The 22,764-nt window shown below is 34.8% G+C and overlaps 4 protein-coding genes across 5 annotated transcripts; 1 reads left to right on the forward strand and 3 right to left on the reverse strand.

Annotated features, from left to right (window-relative positions):
* Positions 1–479: 479 nt before the first annotated feature.
* Positions 480–4,678, reverse strand: arpc3 (actin related protein 2/3 complex, subunit 3). Its single transcript, XM_084137053.1, has 7 exons — positions 4,559–4,678; positions 4,002–4,101; positions 3,798–3,874; positions 2,977–3,045; positions 1,245–1,371; positions 1,018–1,112; positions 480–720 (listed from the first exon to the last, which is right to left on the reverse strand). Exons 1-7 carry the CDS (start codon positions 4,562–4,564, stop codon positions 658–660), a joined length of 537 nt encoding a protein of 178 aa, XP_083993179.1. The 5' UTR covers positions 4,565–4,678; the 3' UTR covers positions 480–657.
* Positions 4,679–5,017: 339 nt separating this feature from the next.
* gpn3 (GPN-loop GTPase 3) lies at positions 5,018–9,092 on the reverse strand. The gene is made up of 8 exons (XM_084137049.1): positions 8,908–9,092; positions 8,578–8,686; positions 7,039–7,206; positions 6,830–6,954; positions 6,564–6,679; positions 6,373–6,469; positions 5,456–5,584; positions 5,018–5,301 (listed from the first exon to the last, which is right to left on the reverse strand). The coding sequence occupies exons 1-8, from the start codon at positions 8,953–8,955 to the stop codon at positions 5,236–5,238; spliced, it is 858 nt and encodes a 285-aa protein (XP_083993175.1). The 5' UTR covers positions 8,956–9,092; the 3' UTR covers positions 5,018–5,235.
* On the forward strand, positions 9,079–11,935 carry fam216a (family with sequence similarity 216 member A). 2 transcript variants are annotated; one of them, XM_084137051.1, is made up of 7 exons: positions 9,079–9,291; positions 9,393–9,421; positions 10,083–10,204; positions 10,989–11,115; positions 11,227–11,404; positions 11,480–11,562; positions 11,644–11,935. In XM_084137051.1, exons 1-7 carry the CDS (start codon positions 9,212–9,214, stop codon positions 11,772–11,774), a joined length of 750 nt encoding a protein of 249 aa, XP_083993177.1. In that variant the 5' UTR covers positions 9,079–9,211; the 3' UTR covers positions 11,775–11,935. The 2 variants fall into 2 exon arrangements, with proteins under 2 accessions (XP_083993177.1, XP_083993176.1); XM_084137050.1 differs by having other exon boundaries at positions 11,480–11,924.
* Positions 11,936–15,364, reverse strand: vps29 (VPS29 retromer complex component). Its single transcript, XM_084137052.1, has 4 exons — positions 15,286–15,364; positions 12,791–12,982; positions 12,470–12,705; positions 11,936–12,373 (listed from the first exon to the last, which is right to left on the reverse strand). The coding sequence occupies exons 1-4, from the start codon at positions 15,286–15,288 to the stop codon at positions 12,256–12,258; spliced, it is 549 nt and encodes a 182-aa protein (XP_083993178.1). The 5' UTR covers positions 15,289–15,364; the 3' UTR covers positions 11,936–12,255.
* Positions 15,365–22,764: the final 7,400 nt, after the last annotated feature.

The raw sequence follows: 22,764 nt of genomic DNA on the forward strand, positions 1-22,764 counted from the left end.
ACTTGAACAGAAATTAGAAATGTTGCCTTGGCAACTAACAAATAATTTTAAGTACTATAATGATTAAAACTGAATTGAAAAGTTAAAACTATAGAAATATATAAAAATGACAAAGGCACATAACAAAAGTGCTAAAAACAAATGAGGACTCAAATATAAGGTCATTTATAATATTAAATACTATATAAGTCATTCATTAGACTGATTCATTCAAAAATGCGGATTCATTCAGGAACAAAACATTGCTGCGTTGCTGCTGTAGGCGTGCAATGGCTATGTGGAAATGTTTGGAACTGTGTGTGTGTGTGTATATATATATTTATAAACTTTTGTTGGATGCGATTAATCGGATTGACAGCACTAATATGATATATAATATTATAGCACTAATACTAATGTAAATATTACTAAAAAAATAACACTGGCAGTCGGGCACCAAGTGCATTAGTAGTACGTCCTCATTCAATGACGAGATGCTGTTTCTCTTTAATATATTTTTATTTGATCGGCTCCTGCTTTACATGACAGGCAGGAATCACAAGTAAAAAAATCTCCAACAGAATCAGAGTAAACACACTCGCATACACATTAAAGAAAAAAAGAAAAAATCCATCCACATCCCACGCAGAAGTACCCAGAGAGATCCTGAGTGGTTTGTTACTGGCCAGGAGCAGACAGACTTTTGTTCATGAACTGTTTCTTCACAAAGCACACCCACCACTGAAGACCAAAGACATGTGAATGATTATCATCATCACTTCACTAGAAATTAGTCAAATAACATGAATTTCAAACATCCAAGAAAATGGATAAATTAATAGATAAAGAAAGTATATATATATATATATAATTAAATAAAATATTTTACATAATATACATTTTTCTTTATTTTGCATTTAAGTAACAAGAAAAATGTGCTTCATTATAATAATTGTCATAATGCAAAGAAAAAAAAACTTTTTTTTTTTTTTTTGGTTTATTACTTGGTTTGACTGATAATATTAAATATAGTCTCACCTTGCTTGGTTTGTCTGTCTGAGGGTCGAACACACGGTCACACAATCTCAGTCCCGTCTCCTGTCGGATTTGCTGCAGGTAACCCCTCATCGTTTCTGTCCAGGGGGAAAAGATGGTATCTAGATCAATTCGGCGATAACTCTTATAATAAACTTATCATAGAGAAGGTCTTAGTGGATGTGCGAATTAATCAGACTCAGAAACGTTTCGACTTTGTTGTGCCATACCTTCCTCCTGTTTGTTGGAAGGTTTAGCATACATTGCATTCAGAGGGAAGCCAGGTTCTCCAGGGATGGGAAAATTGGTAATCCCCAGCGTGTACATCTCCTTCTCTCCTTGGCCCCTTGAACTGCACTAGAAATCATTTATAAGATGATATTTAAATACTTATGAAGCATTAGCTATGAGGAAAAGCAACAACACCTGACAAACGATTAATCACAGAACATTTGGATTATACCATGAAACAGTAGGTATATATATATATATATATATATATATATATATATATATATATATATATATATATATATATATATATATATATATATATATATATATACACAGGGCGTGCAGAATTATTAGGCACGTTGATTTTCTGATCATATTTTATTCCCAGGAACATTTTGCCAATTCCAAACCATATTAATCTTAATAACTACTATTAATTTTGTATTTAATCATTTATAAGTGATATATAATTGTTCAGGATGGCTGGAAATGAAGAATGTCTTATTTTCAGGTGTGCAGAATTATTAGGCAAGTTTTCTATTATAGATAAAATAAGCCAAAAAAGAGATTTAACAAAGACTGAAAAGTCAAAAATTATTAAATCCCCATGAGAAGAATGCAATACTAATGCAATACTAGAGACCAGCACCACATCCTCTTCTACCACTATTTGAATAATTCATCTTCCAGAATACGTTTCTATAATAATTCTTAATTCTTCAAATAGTGGTAGAAGAGGATGTGGTGCTGGTCCTTCAAGAGTCACTCTCAATCTGTCTGTCTATAAAGTCTATAAAAAAACAGTCTTCATGTATTTCACAACACTTCAGCTTGTGATTCTTATTAAGAGGGGGTTCATTTTTAGGATTCTTTACCTAACCCAAGTCTCTGAGACCCTGACACCTTGCTCTTCTGGAGACTCCAGGTAGGTTGCAGTTCTGGAAAATGGTGGCGCTGAAGACTAAAGGGTTCCTGATGGTTTCACACTTAATTTTTCACCATAATTCTTCATTCTTCTGCAGTTTACATGTGTCTTTTCTTCTCCACCTGTTTTTGTCTGACCCTGCTGACCCAATGAGCATTTCACTGTCCAATGGTCATGCCTTAACTGCAATCTCTAGTATTGCATTAGTATTGCATTCTTCTCATGGGGATTTAATAATTTTTGACTTTTCAGTCTTTGTTAAATCTCTTTTTTGGCTTATTTTATCTATAATAGAAAACTTGCCTAATAATTCTGCACACCTGAAAATAAGACATTCTTCATTTCCAGCCATCATGAACAATTATATATCACTTATAAATGATTAAATACAAAATTAATAGTAGTTATTAAGATTAATATGGTTTGGAATTGGCAAAATGTTTCTGGAAATAAAATATGATCAGAAAATCAGCGTGCCTAATAATTCTGCACGTACTGTATATATGAAGACTTCAGATGCAAAAGACTCTAAGTGCCATCTGAAATTTTATTCTAGAATGATCATTTTTATCAAGCTTGTATGTTTATGTTCAGTTATTTCACTTCAATGGCAATGAAAATGACCTATTAATTGTCATTAAAGTGAAATTACTGAACTTAAACATACGAGCTTGAAAAAAATGCTCATTTTAGAAGGAAATTTCAGATGGCACATAGAGGCTTATGCATCTGAAGTCTTCATATATATATATATATATATATATATATATATATATTTTTTTTTTTTTTTTTACAATAGTTACCTTTTGGAGCTTCTTGAGGCACTCAGAGATGTAAAGAGTGATGTAGATCAAAGTCCGATCAGCCTCATTCTATCAAAATTAAAATATATATATATTTTATTTATTTATATACTGCATATAAGCCGCTTTATGCACTACAGATATTGTCAAAGCAGCTTCACATTAATAAACAGGAAAATAACAGTTAATGTTGCAGTACATCAATTATGAAACATTCAATTTCAGATATAAAACAGCTCTACAGAATTATTCAGTTATTCAATCACAGTGTCAATGTTGCAGTTCATGAATTATAAAACAAATTCAATTCATTGTTTGTTTTAAATTATTTATCTGTGCAGACCATTCTTTCTTTCTTTTTTTTTAATACATGCACTCGTAATCTTTAATCAAAATAACTTCCCATCCTGTTTGCAGTGACCTCATTTCTCTGATGACGTATTTACCGGCGCGAGGGCGGGACAACCTGTCACTCACATGACATCACCAATAGCAAACCACAACCATACAATCAATTCCCGATGGACAAAATCAAATCCCGCCCTAAATTCTTGCTCGAGAAGCAGTTTCACTCAGATATACGTCACAACAGGGAAGTAAAGACTATTGCAACTTCCATTTCATGCCGATTTTAAAGTGCATAATATATAAAAAACCTAATTAAAATCTGATGTTAAACGTGAGTGTTTGAGGTAAAGACTCAAAAAAATATGTGTATACAAGGAGGACCTTTATTCTTCTCTCAGGACAGAACTATGAATTCGTGTTAAGGCACGCCAAGTACATTTTTCTAGGCTCCTGTACAGACATTCACTCCTTACCTTAATTTCATAGTTCTTGAAGAAAACATTGGCTTTGAAGTAGTAGATGGCCTCATCGATAATATCTGTGTCTTTGGCTGAATATGGAAAGAGGAACGAACAGCTGATTTGTCAAATACGCTTTAGTAATGATGCCCATTTAAGGAAGAATCTCACACATCTTAGATCTGACAGTACTGCCTAGAATCAAGCAAACTTTCTTACTTTCTTTAGAAGCAGGACCCTTAAACTGTGTTTTAAGGGGCAATAACGCCATATTCCCCACCAGTTTGGTGTCTGTGTCCATCAGGCTTGAGTGGTAAGCCTGAAGAAAGGGAGAAAATGCAAGCTTGAGTCAAAGTCAAATATAATTATTTCTGTAATATAGCAATTATTTTATATATTTTTTTTGTATTCATTTTATTTTAAATAACCGATATTTGAAGAGAATCAGTAAGTTTTCATTGCACTGAATGAAAATGAGGAAATCCAGTTGTTTGCATCATGAACAAATGCAACAAATCTGTTTCCGCAACATATTTCTGATACTTCCACATGTATAGTGGGCAATAAAGCATAAAGACCAAAACATAATTTCTTTGTAAAACTGTTACATTTGTAGAAAAATGGCCAGAGTAAGATGATGTATAGGTTAGCGCTGTGGCTAATAATGCTAAAATATCTTTCTTGTTCGCTCCAGCTCTAAAACGTGGCACAGCGGCTGCTCACAAGGCAAACAATTGCGCACATCGTTTAAATCATAACGTTTAATAATTTCTTACCGGCATTTTGGTACGATATGTCCCAAACCTAGCAGGCAAAAATGAAAATGTCAGAGCTGCAAACCCGCCGCTTCCGCTGTCCCACCCTACACAGATACAGGAAGTTTCCAGTACAGTATCCCGTCATAACCACTAGGGGGCGCCGAAGCTGCTTCACTTTTTTCCACCAGAAAATTTCTTTGAAAATCTTAAATATGTGTGCCATATTGTCCAACCCATTTTGACGTCTCGGCTGTCAAAACCAAGCGAGCTCTAAATAACATAAGTGCATTAGGTTTTAACAAGGATGTAATCAAAACTGGATGGCCAAATATAAAAGGTTAACATCCCACTATTGAACAACACATAATGATAAACCACTCTTCTGCACAGGGCATGTCTCCATTAACGTTTCCCTAAGGTTGTAACGTTTTGAGACATATGTAACGACTGAATAAAAAAATAAATATTAAAACCACATTGTCATTTCCATATATTTATTGCAAAAATAAATAGACAATTCTAAAAAACTGATTAAATTTTATAAAACTCTGCTAAGAAGATTGAGACACAGCACAGGTTTCGGTTGCACCCTCCAACCAATGATATTATGAACATGACAGAATATTGTTTAAATAAATGAAACTCTTATTTAGTGGAACACATATAAATGTAGTCTGGCTTCATGTGGGATTTCTTCAAGAATCTGCTGTGCCTTGGAAGAACTCATCAAAGTTCGTGTTACTGGGTTCCTCATTCAATTCCTAGAGAAAAGAGAAGAAAAATTGATCAGTTTAATGTTTACATTTATAATTTGGTTGTAATTTGATCTAAAACAACTTTAAAAAATGTTTTTTTTTTAAATAAACAGGTTTTTATAAATGTGTACAGTAGTTGAAAGTAGCCTTATGCGCAAACCTTGGGCTCTTTAAACTCCAGGTCTTCACCATACTGTATGGAGAAATCAATGTGCTGCAGGACAATGTTGATGCCCTCCTCATCAGTGCGATCAAAGGGCAGGAATCGAACCATACTGTAATCATCAATCTAAAGAAAACAGTGCAATTTTGACAATTTACTAAAGAATGTTTGTAAAAGTTTTACCACCAGATAATATCAGTGTGAAGATGCTAAGGCTGATACGAAATAGTGATAGGGCCATGCGATTATCAAACTGCAAATGCTGTGATTTAATTAAATAAATATAGAGTGTGAGACTTCAGTAAAGAGCTTCAACAGATTTGTAATAAGAATCGTTTATAAACCTGTAGCCAACAAAGTATTTTTTGTTTTATTTCGAGTTTTCTGCAAAAATGAAAAAATAAATAAAGAAAAATAAAGAAATTAAGACATAAATATTACAGTTGTAATTATTGTAATATCATTATTAATAAATACTCAATTTGTGTACAGAGAAGTAGTATTATTAAGACATTAAGAAATTATTAAGAAATTAAGACAAATATTAGTATTGTGTTTTTACAGTTGTAATGAAAATAAAATTATTATTATTAAAAACTCAATGTGTACAATGAAGTAATATTATTACAATAGAAATATATATATTATTTTGGTTAATAAAATGTAATTAATTAATAATAATTATTATTATCCTCATCATTTGATAGTCATATTTATATATAATCGACAATGATTTTTGGTCAAATTTTGCAGCCCAACAAACAAGTACAGCAAACCTGAAGCTTTTTATTTTTTAATCGCATTTTTAATAAGGAATTTTTCCTCAAAATTGTTCAGCCCTAGATGATGCAGTTGAATTGCACGTATTTATCAATTCCTCGACTCGAGGAAGAATCATTGTAACTGTAACTTACCAAACCACAAATGGCCTTGGTTAATTTTCTGAATTTCTTGCTTCTCAAAGCAGCAGAGTTGTCCTCCATCACGGAGTACATATCCGGGTCTAGATACCTGCAAATAAAACAGAACAACAAAAAACACACTGTTATGACACTTAAATGTAGGTTTAAAAAGTGATCTCATTTCAAGATCTCTCGAAACATACTTCTCTATTTCCTTCTTAGCCTTTGGATTGAGTAGATCCATTTTAGTCATTATGTTGACTTGTGGAATTTCTAGCAACACCATAGCACTCAAGGCGGCCATAACTCCAGAGATAAACTAGAAAATGAATAACAACAAAAATAAAATTTTAGGTTTTTACAATTTCAATCATTTCTTAATCAAGCCCACAGTTGACTTCACTTCCAGTTCATAGAACTGTAACACTGTTTTTTACATTATTTGTCATTGCCGTGTGACAAGCATTACCTTGAAGGTCTCGACCATGAACTGAGAGTCAACCAGGAAGACGCCACACACGCGGAACTCCCACTGCTGAAGCTGCTCCACAAGATGCTTCATAACAGGCAGATGCGTGTACAGCTCGATCTGACCTGCAGTCAAGAGGACACAATGCTCTTTACTGTTCCATGCCAGTCCTCAAACAGCACTATACCATCGACCACATCACCTCTTACCAGGGCAATCAAACAGTATATAGTCATCCTCCACATGTCCAAGACTCTCTTCCAGCCAGTCAAAGTTGTTGGCGAAATACTCCATGCAGAAGATCAGTCCTCCATTGGGGCCGAATCTCAGGGAGTCATCCTCCATGACGTCATCTACTTGGATCAGTTCTCGAATATCTGCATACAAGTGCAATTGTATAAGAACACACTAGCTGTCTTTAAACACAAACTACTCACAGAAACGACACTATTGAGCACAAGCTGCATAGAGTTCTTTCTCTGCCTAGAAAACGCAAAAAAAACAAGCTTTTGAATGTAGACCTATATGCAGTTTCTTTTCATAAATGACAAATGCTAAATGCTAAAACAAGGGCAGTTGCAACACTAGTTATAAAATACAAATTGGGTAACACTTTCTCAGTTGGTAACATTAGTTAATACATTAACTAACATGAACTAACAACAAGCAATGCATTTGTTAAAGTATTTATTTATCTTTGTTAATATTAGTTAATAACAATACAGTCGTTCATTGTTTGTTCGTGTTAGCTCACAGTGAATTACCTAACGTTAACAAACACTGATTGATGTTAACAAAATTTGATTTTAATAATGTATTAGAAAATGTTGAAATTCACATGAACTAAGATTAATAAATATTAGAATATTAAAATACTTCTATAATATTAGAATATAGAAGTATTGTTCATTCTTAGTTCTTGTTAACTAAAGTAGTTAACTAATTAAACCTTATTGTAAAGTGTTTCCACAAATTGTACGTATTTTTACAATTTTAATGTGTTAATCAAATCACTGTATAAAAAGGACTCTTTTTTACAGTATTTGCGTTTTTTGTTGTCATTTGCACCACTAATTCTGAAATACAAATTGTATTTCATGTTCGATTGATGATTGTAGGTAAAATTGTTCTTTACCTAGATATTTTCTTTTGAATAGTTACAATATGCAATGAATATTACATCACTCAAATCTATTTTAAGACTGTTTGGGACTATTCAATTTATTTTAGCAAAAAGGAGTTAACTCATTTAACTTTAAATAATTATAATGCAGTAAATTAAAATAATAAATGAAATGACAACTCATCCTATCTGTTTAATAAATGAATGTTAATCGATCTTACTGTGAACGCCTCCATGTAATGTCATATAATATAATTTACTTTTATTGTGGTATTTATTATTTGTGAGTAATAGCTTCCTTATTATTTAATTATTAAATATATATTTATTTACTTTTTTCTCTTTCAGTGTGTGCTGCTTGGATTTATTGTGGGTGTGTTAAACAATGATACTGCCTGATTGTTTTAAAGGCATTATCATTAAAGGTTTTAACACTTTTAAGTTGTTTTTCTAAAAGTAAATTATGTAATGATACTGCTGTCTGCACATTACTGTCTACCAGTGAAAAGCTTGAAAACATTTGACAGAATTTGTTTCTCATGAACCGTAAAACCTTTTTGATATGAACATATGTTCAAAATAAAAACAAAAGTAAGTGATGTGTATCTATGTACCGGTTCCTCACCTGCCATGACAGGATACTCAAAATGTTCTGCAGCTGGATCCAGATTCACCACCTGTACAGATCGGTTGAGGGCCTGGCAATGATCTATCATTGTGGCACAGTAAGTACTCTTAAAAAAGGAAAAAATAACTCCGATTTATTATTGTTATAAGCAACAATATAGGCCTACACTGGTTCGTGCATTGTACTTATAATCACGCGCAATGCAGACCAGTCTAGTGTTTAGGATTTCACTTAAGCACAGATATACGCACAATAAAACCACAAAATCATAATTATTTCGAATCATATAGTATGTTAGCCCAACTAGTCATACTGCTGCTTAATTACCTTTCCACTTCCGGCAGGACCCATCACTAGTTGCGCGTATCGAGGCATTGTCAATTCTCCGGCTCCAAAAGCACGAGATGTTATGTCGTTTTCTCTTGACGCACAGAAAAGCGTTATTTGTCTCCGCGATGTGTTCCACTTACAATTCCTACAGTTGCCATGCTGTTTTTTCGTCACCTAGTACGGAAGCCCGCTAGAGTCAAAACACTGGAAACGCACACACGCGCATTGTCGGATGGGATTTCAGGTCGTCTTATATCACTTGTATATTCCTCAGATCTCACAGTTCAGGTAACACTCCGGCATGAAAAAGCACGTGAAATTCCTTGAAAACAACACCGATAAAAGCCGTCTGCATCAAAAAAAGTCGTTTTTGCCTTTAAGGTAAGTCAGAGAATATGATAACATAGCTATGAAAATTACTTAAAGTTTATTGTGCTGTTGTCACATACACATTATGTGTTTCCTATATACTGTTTTGGCAGGCCATCTGGTCTCAACCATGTGCGAACTGGTAAGTTTGTTCTATAAATAATTTTATGGAGCAATTAATGGCTTTGGGTCATTCATGTTAATTGGGACACTTTTCCTAGTCATCTCAAAAGCAATGTGTCCTAGTTAAAAGTTAAAATCATAATAATGTCAGATAATTTTCTGTTTACAAATATTTTATTGTCCTATATAAGAACGTGTTGCTTTAATTTTGTATAATTTACATAACTTTTGAGCATTATTTTGCATGTTGTAGCCTACTATCCTAAAATAGTTCCTGAATCACATCACTTCATTTTTATAGCACCTCTTTTACTGCATACATCTGTAAATGCAGTATACATCTGCAATAGCATGTATAGTAAATTTGAACTCAAAACACAACCATTTTATCTCCCCAGCAGCTGGACAGGTTTTTTCCATACAGCTACAGTGTAGCAAACTTAATCTGTGTAAATTACAGAAACATTACACCTGTATAATTTGGACAGAGTAACCAAGAGTAACCAGAGTCTCTGACCCAATTGAGTTGAAAAAACAAAACAAACAAAACAAACAAAAAAAAAAAACCTGAAGACAAACAGCTGTCATAGTAAACCATGATCTTGGAGTTATTACTTTAATAACTTTGTGAACTGTAACTAAATATTTATTTAAAGTACTTAAATTCTCTCCTTATCCAGGAAAAACAAGCTCAGTATTTGGACATAAAATACAACCTGCAACTGTACAAGAGCCAGAACAAGATCGGGACATTAAAACTATTCATATCCCTAAGACCATGACTGCTGCTCCATTTTTACAGGTATTTCATGAAAATGTATCCTGTGCGTCAATTTTAAAAAAGTTACTCTGAGGTCCGTAGAGGACAAAAATGTAAAAAAACTGTCATAAATATTTAAAGACCCAGGGCAGATTATTATTAAAGTGAATAAAATAAAATAAAATAAAATAAAAGTTAGAGGTTTGAGTTTATGAAATTATGTATGAACAATTTTTATAGCCTATAAAATATCAATTTTAGAAAACTCAAAAACTGTTAGAAAATCGAAGCCATAAATATAGGTTTTAGATTGCCAGCAGAATGAAAGCCTTTTAACAAAGACTGCATCATTTTATATTCAAATGGCCCCTATTAATAATTGCAGTTTTAATGGGTTTCAGTGGGGACAGTTTTGTCCTTAAGGTCCTGAGTGTAACTATTTTGTGTACCCAGTGTAAAATAGATTTATTAAAGGAAATGAAGATGAAATAAAATTCCAATAAAAATACAAACTTCTGACAAAATTTATGCAGTTGGCATTAACACAGGCAAAATGATAAAAAAATAAAAAACATGTCCTTATTTGAACTTTTCTGTTACTTTTACATCTCTTTACTCAGACAACTAGTCTCATTTTGTAAATGTTGGAGTACCTTTTATATGTCTGCAGAAAATTGAATTTTATATAAGAATTCATCTTATATATTCCTTGAATTGAATAAGGTCAGATTTGCAATGATTTGGATGACAGTATCTGATTCAGCAGCCACAAGAACCTTCTGCCATGTAACTCGAAATTCACATTTAAATAAACACTGGTTTTCAGCATCCAGGCCTGACACCAGGACAGAAGCATTTTCTGTACAGTATCGCAGAGGCCTACAGCAAAGAGCACATGCGGAAGCTAATATGTCAACATTATATGAACGTATTACACCGGTGTATCCGGACAGGTGAACCATCACATCATATAATATGAGCATGGGACTTATGCCTGTATTAGCAAGAACTTTTAATACAATTAAATATTTGACATATTATAACTTCTTATACTCCATATTTAGTGCCGGATGCGCAGCATGTGAATGTAAATGTGAAACTGCAGATGTCAACATACACCCCAGAAGCAGAACACATGGCAAACTCTCAGAGTACATCTATAAACAAGAAAAAAAAAAGTGGATCTTCGACTTCAGAGAAAGTCAAGAAAACAACTTTACCTAAAATCGTCAATCATCGAAGGTAAGTATATGATGCCACCTGTAAAACCTTTTGAGAGGCTTAGCTGTAAACTTAAAATTTAACTACTACACACAGAGTGTCTTCTGGATTTGCAAAATCGAATATGGGACAGCCAAGAAAAAGGAGGGCTACCATTGCAAAGCATGCTTCTTCACGGGGTAGGTTTGGATCCTTTGAACACTTTAGGTTCCAGTTTTTAACATTATTCAAAATGGAGTTAACGGACCTAACATTTCCAGGATCACGGCCATGGGAAGCTGACTTGGAATGGGAGGCGACTGAAACAGATTCTTACCTTGCTGGACAGATGAGTGGTCTGTCTTTTAATGAATCGGAAGAAGATGAAGAGGACTTTATATTTCTTACCTAACGCATCAATCTAGGTTTTTGTCATTTATGAAAAATATCTAACAAAATCATTCTTAAAACATATCCTAGACATAAACAATCCAGATGTCCAAGACATTTAAAAATATTTTAATAATATTGTGTCAAATGTGTTCTGTTTTCATAAAAAAATACTTGCACTGCTCATTTGATGTGGGGTTTTATTTTATGAAAGATGACTTAACATAGGCCTTGAAAAATTAATAGGGGACATAACATATTTATAAGACTAATTCACACTAAAATTATGCAAATAATGCAGCATTATTGCATTTTCAACAACCATTTGCTGAAACCACAAATTGATGACATTCTGGTGACATATAAACAGTATTATATATTACATTGAAATATAGTGTAATGTTATGATACAGCATTTGTACGATGGTGACGTTCAGGTGAGAGGGAATGACAAGATTAGCATCCTGAAAGAAGGCATCTGACAGCATCGTCGCTCTTTATCTTTACGACTTTTTGTATTCGATTCTCTCGACCTTGACGTCGTCTCCAATGAGCTGATAGACATACGTTACCACTGTGGATGCTTGAATGTCCATCAAAACAAATGATGGTGTTATGTTGCTGTAAAGAGACAATTCAATCACAAATCATCCACGTAACATTGCGTATAACGTTTGATTAAACATGATCTGAAGAAGATAAAAGTAAATGTTATACCTTTCCAGTGCACTATAGGCCCCTGTGGCAGATCCGGGGTTTATATAAAATTTGTTCTCATTCTCAAAAGCCTCAAATTTGTGTGTGTGGCCAGATATGAGAATATCCACATCCAGTTGCCTTTGAAGGAGCGCCAAGCTCGCCATGTCACCCCACGGGATCACTTGGTGTCCGTGGATCAGACCGATTTTAAACTGCCCCACCGTCACCACCTTCTGCTCCGGGTAATTCAAGTTCTGTCATTTAGAAACAAGAAATGTGGATGTGGTTAAAAAGTGCATAAACAACTTGGAAAAACAGAAATAGGTAATAAAAGTCAACCTCATCAAAGTCTCCTCTGACAATGTGCACGTCTCCAGCGAGTGTTTTCAGGTAATCATAGCTCTCCTTTGTACAGAGGTTTCCTGTGCAGAGGATGTGCTGAATCTTGCCAGGCACCAGCAACTTTTTGAATTTGGGAGGCAGGGTGTTGCATCGGTGGGGAATGTGCAGATCACCTAACACAAGCACCAGCTAATGGCAAAAGACATCTCGTTAGCGTTCTTCAAACATTAGTTGTTGGACACTCAAGAGTGAAGGAAAGCAAGCAATGCATTGCTGTCTGAATAAAATCTTCATTAAATATTTTTGGAAAGAATGTTTCGCCTTTGGAAGAATTAGCATTATGTAATAATTTAAAACGAGAGCAAATTTTCTTCAGACAACAATCAAGTCAAAGCTGAGCAAGAGAGCGGATTCTAAGACTGTTAGCTTTGTTGAACCTAAAACAGGCTGAGATCAAACCGTTCACATACAAGCCTAAATAAAAAATGTTACTTGACAAAACTTTGAAATAGAATACTGACATCCTACACTGTGGCTGCATCCAAATGGCATATTTCCAAACTAGTGGGTGAAAAACAGTGTGTGAAAATGTCAGAATTCAAAGCATTAATTAAACGGCAGGTGAAAAGTTCCTGGACGACTTCTAACTTCCAGCAAGGCTATGAAATGGGCATCCAATGGACACTTTACTATCCCATGAGGCTACGGGAGAGGATTTGTGAATGGCAGGGAAGTGATGCAACTGACACTGGTAGGTCACATGACAATAAAAATCATACTACATGCATTCATACTATATAGAACATACTTTTAATTCAAGTACTTACTCAAAATAAGTACCTACTCAAGAGAGTATGCGATTTTGGATGCAGCCTTACTATTTCTGCATGATGTAGCTTTATGATGTGTAGAATGCAAACATCCCCTATACCGTATGCAATCTTTCATTATTTGATCGAATGTTAAGACATCAGAACACAAAACTTTATGATTATAATGCAAACTAATGTTTTTATTTCTAAAATGATAACTAAATAAAACACTGAATAAATTTGAAGAGAATAAGTGACACATACAGCAATAGCATACTTCTGATTGAAATGTTCATAGTTGCATACTGTTTCATGTGCTTGAAATAAAAAAATAGGCAGTATTCATAATATACTGTGCTGTAAGCAGTACTCAAGTATCCCATTACAAACATACTCATTACTCCCATGAGACTGATACTCTAATTAGCCTGTGTTTAAAATATACACCAAAATGTTCATAAAATATGCAAACCACAAAACGTGTTGCTGTAATGCTTAGAAACAGGACGATATATGTTCAACATGCCTAGATTGATAAGTATTCTGCTATTTTCAATCATTCTGCAAGCTGATAATTAGATTACTAGCTATTTTGTGGTCACAGACAAATTCATTTCAATTGCAAGCTTTCTAGAAAAAAAGAACATCATAAACCCAGAGCAGTCTAAACAGAAATAAGACGGTGAGAGGAATGGTGACAGATCCAGCAGCAGCACTACTCTAAAATTCAGAAAACCAGGAGCACGAGAGGTCTGGAGATGCACTTACTCTGTGACCAGCCTGAATACGATGCAGATGTCAGGAAGGGGAACAGTGGGTGAGGAAGGGTTTGAGGAAGAGGATGCATGATCATGACAAAAAACAACATACAAAAGATTAAAGGTGATGTGAGACAGAAGGAAAACTGAAACTAAGTGGATAAATAATATCGATTGGAAAAGTCAACATAAATTAGATTGAATGTTAGCTGATTGTGGTTGATGAATGGAGGACACTTGCAGGAGTGTTAGTGTGTTAGAGTGGAAATTTGGGTAAAAGCTGCTGACGCTTCCCATAAGAACACAGACACATTGAAAGAATTTCAATGACAACGGTTCGATTTGAAAACACTAATTTCTGTAAAACTGCTTTGGAACGATATTTACTGCTGCGCAAATACATTTTTAAAATGTTTCTCTTCAGTTGTATACGTCTAACAAAAATACAATGTAAGCTGAAAACAAAGTAAACGTTTAAAAAAAAAAAAATGCTTTGTCTACATTGACTTTAATTTTGTAAACAACATGTCAACCTCATAATACATAAGATACTAGAAGAACAGTTTTATGTTAGCCACTGTAGGCTAGCATTCTGTTACTGGACTAAGCATTCAGCATTAACACACTATACTAAGTACTGCTACAATGAAACGCATAATTAGTTTATATAGCGAAGAATATACTTTAAGTGTCAGTGATTTAATCAATTTAAAAGAGACTGACTACATTCTGACTTGATACTGTTGGGTTGTATCACTCAAGCAGCGCTAGCTCGCTGCTGTCATGTGACCCTTCAGCGATAAAATACCAGGTTTTTGGGAAAACAGCCTAAATATATACTCGGACGTATGGTTTTAAAAGAAAACCAAAAAGTAAGAGTATCTTCTGATAAAGAAATCTACTCTGGTAAATAAACACGTACCATTTTGTCCAGCTGCGTGTTTGAAACAGAGCTCAGGAAGCTGATGTTGACTGGTAAGGCCAGAAACTCAATGTTGCCAGATCGCGCAAGAGAAATAAGCAAATGGTAAAAAAGCCTAAATTCGCTTATAAAACTCGCACCTGGCAACACACTTCAACAAGGCGAAAGCACCACAGCGCCATCTGGCGCATATATATTTATATGCTTTTTTTACTGAGTGTAAAACTGCCATGACTCACCTAACTTCTACAAAAGTAGAAGTTCTGAAGAATACTGATGCTTGTCCTGAACATCATGAAAGTGGATGGGCTTTCAAGTTCCGATAAAAAAAGCATTATAGCATGAAAGCATCATAAAAGTAGTCAAAGTCTTCCGAAGCTACATAGCTAATCCTTTATGTAAGGAACAGAGTGATTTTTTATGTTGTTATTCACTTGCCTTTTAAAATCTAGCTTAACAGCCATGGTCTCCATTCACTTTGTTGAATACACGAGCAGTTTGGGAATTCTGCCATATCCTCTAACTCTTTTTGTGTTCCAAAGAAGAAAGCAAATTAAAAGACAAGGGTGAGGAAATTGTGACAGAATATTTATTTTTGAGTGAACACTGTCCTTTTAACATATACAGACTTTGAACTATAGGGATTTGTTTTTACAACCCTATTTCCAGAAGAGTTAAATAAGTCATAAATTGTGATAAAATTCACAATCTGGGATTTCTTAATTCTCTTGAACCTTTTTTTAACTGACAAAGAAAAGTTTTCCAATGTTTTCACTGAACAACATAACTGTATTTTGTATATAAACAGATTTTGATATTGATGGCAGCAACACACTACAAAAAAGTTGGGACAGAGGCAAAACAAAAAGCGGAAAGATTATCTAAATTAGATTATCCAACTCTTTTGAAACAATTCACAATGAGCAGGTGAATTGGCAATAGGTGAGGGTATCGTGATTGAGTGTAAAAGAGCTTCTCAGTCTTTGTAAGCAAAGATGGGTCATGGCTCATCACTTTGTGCCAAATATCATGAGAGAATTGTCAAACAATTCAATAATCACATGTCTCAATGCACGATTGCAAAGAATTTACCATGTCTTTTACCATCTTCCATAAGTAATATTGTGAAAAGATTCAGGGAATCCAGAGAAATCTCAGTCTGTGTAAGGCAAGGCAGGAGACCTCTGTTGAATGTGCGTGACCTTTGAGCCTTCAGATGGCATTGCATGAGAAACCATCATGTTACTCGGTTAAATAAAGCCACATGAGCTCGGGAGTACTTTGGAAAAACCATTTTGTCTGATGCTGCATCAGGAAATGCCACCTGAATCTCTGTCACGCAAGGAGAAAGCTATAACAGTTCTAAGCAGAGATGCTGGCGAGTTTTCTCTGGGCCTGAGCTCATCTCAGATGGTCTATAAGACAGTGGAAATGTGTGCTGTGGTCAGATGAATCCATGATTCAGCTTGTTTTTGGGAAAAACAGACATTGAGTTCTCAGTCCCAAAGACAAAAGGGACCATGAAGATTTCCATCAGCGACAGGTGCAAAAGCAAACATCTGTCCTGGTATTGGGGCCTAGACACTCTGCACCATAGAAGAGATGTGCCTGCCTGCAGTCCATATCTGTCTCTTATTGAAAATGCATGACAATTTAATGAAAAGGAGAATCAGACAGTGACGACCACAGACTGTTGAGCATGATGTCTTGTATCAGACAAGATTGGGCAAATATTCCACTTGCAACACTTCAACAATTAGTATCCTCAATTCCCAAATGATTTAAAAATGTAATTAAAAGGAAAGGTGATGTGACACAATTGTAAACATGCCTAACTTTTTTGGATTGTGTAACAGCCATCAAAATCAAAACTTGTTTATATTTACAAAATAAAATTAAGTTGGTCAGTGAAAACATTGGAAATATTTTCTTTGTACATTTATCAGTTAAATAAAGGTTCAAGAGAATTAACAAATCACAGATTCTTGATTTTATTGCATTTTACAAAATGTCCCAAATTCTGGAAATGGGGTTGTATAATAACCATTTCTGTAGATTGATAAGTGAACTTGAACCAAGTGTGAACACAGTTCATGATCATTCTTGATAATTAGTCTAAAACTCACTATATTCAAACCACTGTAAAATCATCTGCTACTAATTTTAGCTGAAAATATTCAGGTAACAGGTTGGCTATATTGGGGTAAGTTGTCAGCAGCAATGTAAATGTAATATAATACAAAATACGATGGTATTAAAATTTTAAAGCTATATGTAATTTTTTTTTTCGCCGCTAGGGGTCGCTAACCTCTTACAATAACAAAGGTGTAGGTTGATGAAGCATAAGCGGAATTATGGAACTTGCTGTCATGCCGAAGGATCTAATAATGTTTATGGATGAGTGAATACATTGATGTTTTTAACATGACTATGGTATGAAGCAGGTCGCGATTGCTATTGACAGACAGATATCAGCGCCACACGCGAGTCCCGCGGATATAAAGGAATGAGGACATTTGATCCTACTGAACTACCCGCAAGTGCAGAATTACTACTCACACAGGTGACAGGTCGAAACTTGGGAGGTAACGCAGTGCTGTTTCACTTGGTCTACTACACTATCACACTAAACTGCATTTGAGTGTGTTGAAAGTTATAATGTTATTCTATGTGTTAGTTTGTCTGTATGAGACTAGCAGTAAGCTAGATCAACATTAGAATAACATACTGATCATATTCTAACATTTTATCATGTTGAGCTATATAACATTGATTAGTTTTATGTACATTTGCTCACCTCTACATTTGCGCGTCTTTGTCAAGTCGAAGTTTGTCACAGACGTGGAGCTCTCGGCATCTCGAAAATGCCACGCTGATATTGATCCTCGTTTTAGTTCTCCTTTTGTTCCAAAGTCTGCTTGCCATGGTCCATAATGTTTGAACGAAACAACAACAGCGTGAGCGTGCCGCTAGACGTAACGCAGTTGTCCACATCTGTCGCCATGGTTACTATGGCAGTACGAGCGGAAACCAGGGATAACACGGATATTACGTCATTGACAGGCGACGATGACCAGGGACGAGCCATTATTTAAAATTTCTCTGAATTTCTCTGAAATTAAAAATCTTTGGGAACTTTTGGGATATTGTAAGTACACAACTGCAGGAAATATATCACACTGTGCAAGTGATTTTTGGAAATATTACAAAAATCTTACATAATACCTTTAACTAGGGGGTAATTTGGATAAAAACATGTGATTTTGTATTTTGCCACTAGGTGTCAGTGCAACATAAGAAAAAAATGACTGAGCGAAAACCAGTGACTGAACCTTTGAAAATGCGTGTTAAAGGGGACCTATAAGGGAATATAAGTCTCAGGTGTCCCCAGAATGTGTATGTGACATTTCAACTCAAAATATCACACAGATAATTTATTATACCATCTTTTTATTATACCATCACCATTTTTGAGTAGATGTAAAAACATACTTGCTGCATCCTAAATCCCATACTTCCCTAGTAGGCGAAAAACAGTATGTGACAAAAGAAGTATGTCCAAATTCACTGCTGCATTTGATATTTCATGGTTAGTTTAATCATAATCATCCAGACAACAGGCTTATATGAATAGCTACAATGAAAAAGATTTATGAGGCAGAAATTTAAATCATACACAAACTCCCTGACCTGAACAAACCCTTCTCAGTTTGATGGGCACGAAATAACCCGGTGGAGACGCTTGAATGTCTTTTCCTGATTAGAGATGAGGGGGGTGATCCAGAACATGAAGTTTTTTGGCAAGAAGACCCAGAACCTTATCCTTGTGCGTTTGATTGTTAGGCTGTGGGATGAGCGTCTGTGTCGCATGCTGTCAGGAATAACACAATGCTTTATTGCAGGTAAGAAAAGGTGGGGTGTCGACGGTTTGGGGTCGGGCCAGTGAAGTTTCTCTCACTTTAACTTTCGAACAACCATCCTGGCTTTCTAAACATGTTATACCTTTGCAATGGTGGAAATTGCATCATTGGTTCAAGTAGAATAAACGCTGTTATAGAGGATAAGTCTTGGGATAAGTTTTAATAAGTTTTCGGAATGAATCAGTAGCAATTTCGTGTTTTATCTTGTACTTCTTTTGTATTTTCCCTTTTCTCTCACTCCCTCATTATGCATTATCATGTATTATGTTAAAGTGTGCCTAGAACATGTAACCCCTATTATTATTGTAGGCCTATTGTACCAACCTTTCAAAGAAAAGAAGAAGTTTTTTTAAATCTAGTTACTGATTAGAAAGTTTATGTGAAATTTTTTGAATAAAAGCTCAAAAGTATTAACAATGCAGATTTATTTTCTGCTTTCAGGCTTCTTCTTTTTTTTTTTTTAAGAGTGATGCTACTGAATTATTCGAAGAAAGTCTGACTTCTTCAAAACCCCACACATAAGCAAAGGAACTCAGAACTCTCATCCTCTCAGGGCATAATTTCCTCCATTGCTTGCCAAGCCCCTTTAGCCCTAATTCCCTTAAGAGGCGAAGAAAGAGATTCATTTGGGTCTCTCGGCATCAAAACACTGACTTATCAACCATAGTTTGGGCCTGTGGTGAGGAGCAGGGACCCCATGAGATCCAAAAACTATTGGACTGATGTTGTAGCCTGAAGACCACAGGTGGTAAACGACTAGAACAGAACAGTGTGAACCAAGGCTGGCATAACAAATAACAGAATATAAATTAGTTTGAAAATCTCTGCAAAAAACATTTATGCAATAATATATTATTTTTATGTACAATTTACATGCAAGCTTTAATTATCAATATTATTTTGTGATGAAAAAACTTTATTATGAAATTATTAGTTTTAAAACTTTCACCGATGTGTCTTGCTCTTTCTAGTTATTCACTCTTTTGACCTCACAGTGTCACTGTTTGCTCAAGGAAAAAAAAAGGAGAAGAAGATAGGTTTGCCTCACTCCTTTATAACATCTCTTAAATGTCTTGGTAAATATAAAACATTTTTATTTAACTTGTGTTTAACTCTGATTTCTTATTGTGTGTGGCCCTGTTTGAGGCTTCATGATAAAAACATCACAAAAGCTTCTGTTTTTTTTAATCAGGATAATGTTTTAAACGGTACGGCAGTTTTGGGATGTTTAGTTTTATGATGTTGCCTTTTTTTATTCTAACTTCTTAGATTTTGTTTGAGCCCTCCATATCTTTGACGTTGACTGACATGTGACCCCCTATTTGCCTCAGCATACATATTTATTAATATTTACTTAGATGTCTCTTACAGATCACTGTCAACCTCCTGCTGTATTTTTTTTTTGCAGGGAAAAAGTCTCTTTTTTTGCAGTCTCTAAAATGTATTCCTCTGAAAAGTTGTTATTTTTTGCCCTCAAGCACAAATGATTTTTTGAAAAAGTAGTTTTGACAAATGAATGGAGACTGGTGCTTTCAAGGATGAAACATACCATAAAAGTAGTCCATATAGGACTTGTGAGCTACATTTAAAATCTTCATAATTCATACAAAAGCTTAGTGTGACCAAAATATCATATTATTCAATAAAAATGTCTGTTAATGCTGTTCCTGATCATTCGTGAGTTGCACCAGATCATGAACAAATCATTTAAACCATATCAACTGGATTAATTTGGGTTTGTAATGACATGATGATAAGTAAATGATGATAAAGTGTTCATTTTTGGGTAAACTTCTCCATTCGATGTATTATATTCCCTTAAAGATACACTATGTGCCTATTTTTGTTCAAAATGTAAACAATGAGTCAATAAATCGTAAGGTTAGTTTTCACAACAAGCAAGAAAGGTTGACATGGAGCATGCTAAATATCGAAACTTCAGGGAATCGCACATAAAAAAAAAACCGCTGAACAGAGAAGAGTTTGTAATAAAACAAGAATCAACATTGGCTTGGCTTTTTGGAAATTGCGAGAAGTGAGGGATTTGAAATGTTGTAAAAGCAAGTGTTTGTATTACTCAAAAGGTGAGTAAGGTATTTTATTGAACGGATAAATTGCCTCTAACAGAGTAGCTCTCTAACAGAGTTCACAGTAAAGCATTTTCTATTGTGAAGGGTCATTTCATTATGGTTGTTGTGTGCTGGAATTTATTTTCAAGAAAGTACTATGTGGGTATAGCGACAGTATAACATCTTCAGCTATTCAGCTTGAGATACTTTCCATCTAAACTCTCTTAAGCCTATGTTTTATGAGCAGAAGGATAACCATATTCATCCACACAGACAGTCACGCAGAACCGAAGCACAACCAAAACAACGTTCTTTCGCAAAATGCATGCAGTTTTGTTTTTTTAACTGCTAGAGTTGGACAAAAGTTACATAGTGTACCTTTGAAAAGGAACTGAAAAAAACATCAAATTAATCACGATTGGCTAATCTATTTTTAATCTTTTGTCTTATTATTTATTAAGTTATAATTTTTGCTGTGTATGTTTAATCATGCAAAATCTAAATCTATGTACCCCCTGTGGTACAAGAGGTCGTCACTGCTTTACAGGTCACAGTTCAGCATGAATTAATTTACATACAAGGATTGATTTGCAATTATTTTTTAATGTCTGCCTTATTGACAGCTACATCCATGCCTCATATACCCTTTCAGAATGCCATTGTTGGGGGTCTAGGATGCTGGGAGTTTGACTGACATTAGATCTGTTTGGGAATCCACGTTGCTGAAAGGCCATGTCATTTAGGAATTCCAAATGTCAAGCGCGTCTCTGTAGTTTGAGCAGTGGGTGGGGACCAGAAAAGCAGTTTCTCTGTGACAATTTATGTCACCACCGACATTTAGTTCAAATCTCTGAGAGATTTTTTTTCTTCAACACAGCTGTTTGTGGTGAAAGAATAGAAACGATTCTGACAAATGGTGGTTGTGAAGGATTTACAATATGGATGAAATAGTAGATAGATATATTTTTAAATTTGTGGTTTCAATTCCCCCCCCCAGAATCTATCGTCAGAGCTAAGCACCCACAAGTAGTTTCCTGATTGCTTAAGTGGATGACATAAAACTGTTAGTCAAAACCAAGAACTTCTGAAACACTGTGCATGAGATATTTTCTAACATGATCAGAATGTTCCTGGATTTTACACCTCAAACTATCATTGTGTCTGAAATTGCAGTTAATGTTCCTTCATAACATTCCTTATATCCGCAACATGGGGTAATTTTTGCAAAAAAACAACAACAAAATTCTGTCATGACAACTCTCAGAGTGTTTGGCATGGAAATGGATATGACAAAGTAGATAAGTTTGGTCCTGGAGGAATAGTTCTGCTACGCTGCTGCTGTTGGTTATTGCTGCTACTGCCAATACATACGCGACACGCTGCTGTAAGCAAGTAAGACATGCTGTTGCTGTTCAAAAAAAGAGTATTAATGAATTACCCGTAGCAGATCTATACAGGTGGAGCTGGGGAAGGTGGAGGGTTTCTGAAAG

Source organism: Abramis brama, assembly GCF_963993115.1.
Source record: "Abramis brama genome assembly, chromosome: 15".
Classification (NCBI taxonomy): domain Eukaryota; kingdom Metazoa; phylum Chordata; class Actinopteri; order Cypriniformes; family Leuciscidae; genus Abramis; species Abramis brama.

Excerpts from the sequence above, each read along its gene's own strand:
- arpc3 (XM_084137053.1), bottom strand. Across the intron at positions 3,046-3,797 it reads TCAAGAACTATGAAATTAAG|AATGAGGCTGATCGGACTTT; the intron begins GTAAGGAGTGAA and ends TAATTTTGATAG. Across the intron at positions 1,113-1,244 it reads TTCCAACAAACAGGAGGAAG|AAACGATGAGGGGTTACCTG; the intron begins GTATGGCACAAC and ends CCCCCTGGACAG.
- gpn3 (XM_084137049.1), bottom strand. The coding sequence starts at position 8,955 with ATGCCTCGATACGCGCAACTAGTGATGGGTCCTGCCGGAAGTGGAAAG. Across the intron at positions 7,207-8,577 it reads TGAGTATCCTGTCATGGCAG|ATATTCGAGAACTGATCCAA; the intron begins GTGAGGAACCGG and ends ACTTGTATGCAG. Across the intron at positions 5,302-5,455 it reads TGGAGTTTAAAGAGCCCAAG|GAATTGAATGAGGAACCCAG; the intron begins GTTTGCGCATAA and ends TCTTTTCTCTAG.
- fam216a (XM_084137050.1), top strand. The coding sequence starts at position 9,212 with ATGAAAAAGCACGTGAAATTCCTTGAAAACAACACCGATAAAAGCCGT. Across the intron at positions 9,422-10,082 it reads TCTCAACCATGTGCGAACTG|GAAAAACAAGCTCAGTATTT; the intron begins GTAAGTTTGTTC and ends CTCCTTATCCAG. Across the intron at positions 11,405-11,479 it reads AAAATCGTCAATCATCGAAG|AGTGTCTTCTGGATTTGCAA; the intron begins GTAAGTATATGA and ends TACTACACACAG.
- vps29 (XM_084137052.1), bottom strand. Across the intron at positions 12,706-12,790 it reads TCAGAGGAGACTTTGATGAG|AACTTGAATTACCCGGAGCA; the intron begins GTTGACTTTTAT and ends TCTAAATGACAG. Across the intron at positions 12,374-12,469 it reads GCCTATAGTGCACTGGAAAG|CAACATAACACCATCATTTG; the intron begins GTATAACATTTA and ends GTCTCTTTACAG.